At 63.4% G+C, this 2549-nt stretch overlaps 1 protein-coding gene across 1 annotated transcript; it reads right to left on the reverse strand.

Annotated features, from left to right (window-relative positions):
* Positions 1–866: 866 nt before the first annotated feature.
* On the reverse strand, positions 867–2332 carry LY6L (lymphocyte antigen 6 family member L). Its single transcript, XM_059901360.1, has 3 exons — positions 2260–2332; positions 1998–2114; positions 867–1093 (listed from the first exon to the last, which is right to left on the reverse strand). Exons 1-3 carry the CDS (start codon positions 2330–2332, stop codon positions 867–869), a joined length of 417 nt encoding a protein of 138 aa, XP_059757343.1.
* Positions 2333–2549: the final 217 nt, after the last annotated feature.

The raw sequence follows: 2549 nt of genomic DNA on the forward strand, positions 1-2549 counted from the left end.
GGGCACCTCCAGGCCTTCCATCAGCCCCTACTCTATCCAGCCCCGCTGTGCACCAAACATGGGTCCCATCCACCCCGCTGCCCAGCCGTCCCCTCCCAGCATCTCTCCACCCCACTCTCCTAGGCAGGCACCACTGACCCCTGTCCTGTGCCCCAGACTCCGACCCTCCACCCCACCATTGGCCAGCTGGCCCTCCTGAGGACCCGACCCTGAGCCTGTGACACCTGCTTGCCCAGTGCTGGTCCTGTCCCCAGCTTGGTTGGCTGTAGCCCAGCTGGACAGTTTTGTCCACCATTCCAACCATGGACAGCGCACAACCACAGAGTCGGGGGAGAGCAGGCCAGAGGGCTGTAGTCTGGGCCCAGTGGGTAGAGACGAGGAAGAAGCAAGAGGGGGTGTGGTCAAGCAACGACTTTATTGTCTCTGGAAGGAGTGAAGGTCGTGGTCCCACTGCAGGACTCTGCCTGGGCCAGGGACAGAGGTGGCCAGAACAGCGGACGTGGAGGGGCCAAGACCACAGAGCCAATCAGAGCCAGAGCCAGGGCTGAGCTACCCTCTGGCCTTGCCGGGCTCTTCTTGCCCAACACAGGGGCCTGGAGCTTCTGTTCAGGGCAGGGGCTGTTACCCCAAACTGAGAAATGCCCATTACATGCCCCCATCCCTGACCCCCACGGAGTGGGGCTACAGTCCCAGGCTGTGTGAGCGAAGGGCCCCTGCTGGGGACAGGAGAGGCGGCCGGGCCCAGGGCGAGGTGATGGCACCTCCTACCATCTCAGGGGTGAACGTCCCACCCACGGTCTTGAGAGCGATGGGGGCAGGAGAGAGGTGGGAGGACAGCGTGGGCTTTGGGGCCGAGGGGAAGGTGCTCACAGCAGGACCCAGAGGAGGCCAAGGCCCGCCTGGAGCAGGAACCCCCTTGGAAGGGCCCAGGGACCCTCCTGCGGGGCGGGCGCCCTGTTGCAGAGAGATCTGGAACAGCACTGCCTGACGATCTTGCCCAGCATCCCGGGGCCCGACGACCATTCAGACTTCATGTTGGCGTTGGGACACCTCGGAGCACAGCGCTTGCTGAGCAAAATCCCCACCCGTAATCCTGCAGAAAAGAGGAGACAGCGTTCAGGAAGAGGAAGAGCCTTGGGAAGGGTGCTTTCCTGTGGGCAGGGAAGGCCGGAACCAAACCTCAGGGTCAGAGAATGTTGGTCCTGAAACGTCTACCACATACCTTCTCCTGACCCTTTCACAGGCCAGGCCCTACACAGCAGTGGGAGCACAGCTGCCCAGGGTCACCCTCAAGGTCACAGCAAAGACAGGGTTCAGGACTGCTGGCCCTGGTCGGGGCTCTTCCCTGAAACCACACGTGGCCTGGACAGCCGGGTAGCCAGGGGTCTGGGAGTCCCGGGGAGACGGGGGAAGCAGAGCAGAGAGAAAAGCGATGGTGACCAGAGGACCTGCTGCACCCGGCCTGGGCTCCCGTCCACCCCCTCCCTCCTTCACTTAGAGATGCGCAGAGACCTCTGAACGAAGCACCGGAGGGAAGCAGGACACTCAAAACAACCCAAGCTATAGAAGAAGAGATATTCTTGGGTGGCGTCCACCTTCCTTGTGTCGTGCTGTGCTGTGCTGTGTTTGTTTTGCTGTATCTATTGTGTGCATGGTATCTCACTACACTGAACCTTATTATATTTATTATATGACAATTGTATGCATTGCATTACATCATATCATAGGCTGCTCAGTGGCACTTGGTTTAGGGTAACCGAAAAGAAGGAAAGAGACGGCCAGCCTCCTCCGGAAGCCCCCAGGGCTCAACCTTGAGCAGCTGCCTCCTTCTTCCGCGTGCTCAGGACCGGGATCAGGCAAAGGTCGGCGCCATCAGGCAAAGGTCGGCGCCGGCGAGGGGGCCCCTGAAGGGAGCCTTCCTCAGCTCCCCGCAGAGACCCCAAAGGATCCAGCGCAGAGTCCCCGACAGGCCCCTTCCGCGCTGGCCAGGTACTCACTCAGGGTGATGGTCACCGCGTGGGAGACGCAGACCCGGTCGGTGGAGGCGCACGCGGCGGGCGCGCAAAACTCCCGGCTCGTGGCTTTGAAGCACTGGTAACAGCTCAGGTTCTCACCTGCGGGGCAGCACCAGGCGGCGGTGGAGCGCGCTGCGCACCTGCCCGGGGCGCAAAGGCCTTCCGCTGCCGAGAGATGCGCCCGCCGCGCCCCGGAGCTCCCGCGGCCCCCGCAGCCCCCCGCAGCCCAGAGGGCTGCCCTTACCTGGCTCTGTGGCTCCGCCAGCACAGCCCAAAGACGCCAGCAGAGCCCACAGGACTAGAACCGGCTCCCCCATGACGCCAGACGGCTCAGCCTGCAGGGGGCGGGAGGGGGGCGGAGGAGCAGAGAAGGAGGCTTTGTCCGGACCTTCCCCGTCGCCCCCGCCCATCCCCTCGGTCTCTCCGCCCTGGACCCTCCTCATTCGAGGCCACTCAGATCCTGGTTCTCGCGGCACCCCTCTCCCAGCCGGACGCCTCCTCCTGAACCTTCCCTCCCCTGCTTCAGGGCGCGGG

The sequence above is a fragment of the Balaenoptera ricei genome, chromosome 17 (assembly GCF_028023285.1).
Source record: "Balaenoptera ricei isolate mBalRic1 chromosome 17, mBalRic1.hap2, whole genome shotgun sequence".
Taxonomy (NCBI): domain Eukaryota; kingdom Metazoa; phylum Chordata; class Mammalia; order Artiodactyla; family Balaenopteridae; genus Balaenoptera; species Balaenoptera ricei.

Coding starts and splice junctions, on each gene's coding strand:
- LY6L (XM_059901360.1), bottom strand. CDS start 2,332: ATGGGGGAGCCGGTTCTAGTCCTGTGGGCTCTGCTGGCGTCTTTGGGC. Junction 2,115..2,259: donor TGGCGGAGCCACAGAGCCAG/GTAAGGGCAGCC, acceptor GCTGCCCCGCAG/GTGAGAACCTGAGCTGTTAC. Junction 1,094..1,997: donor CGCGGTGACCATCACCCTGA/GTGAGTACCTGG, acceptor TCTTTTCTGCAG/GATTACGGGTGGGGATTTTG.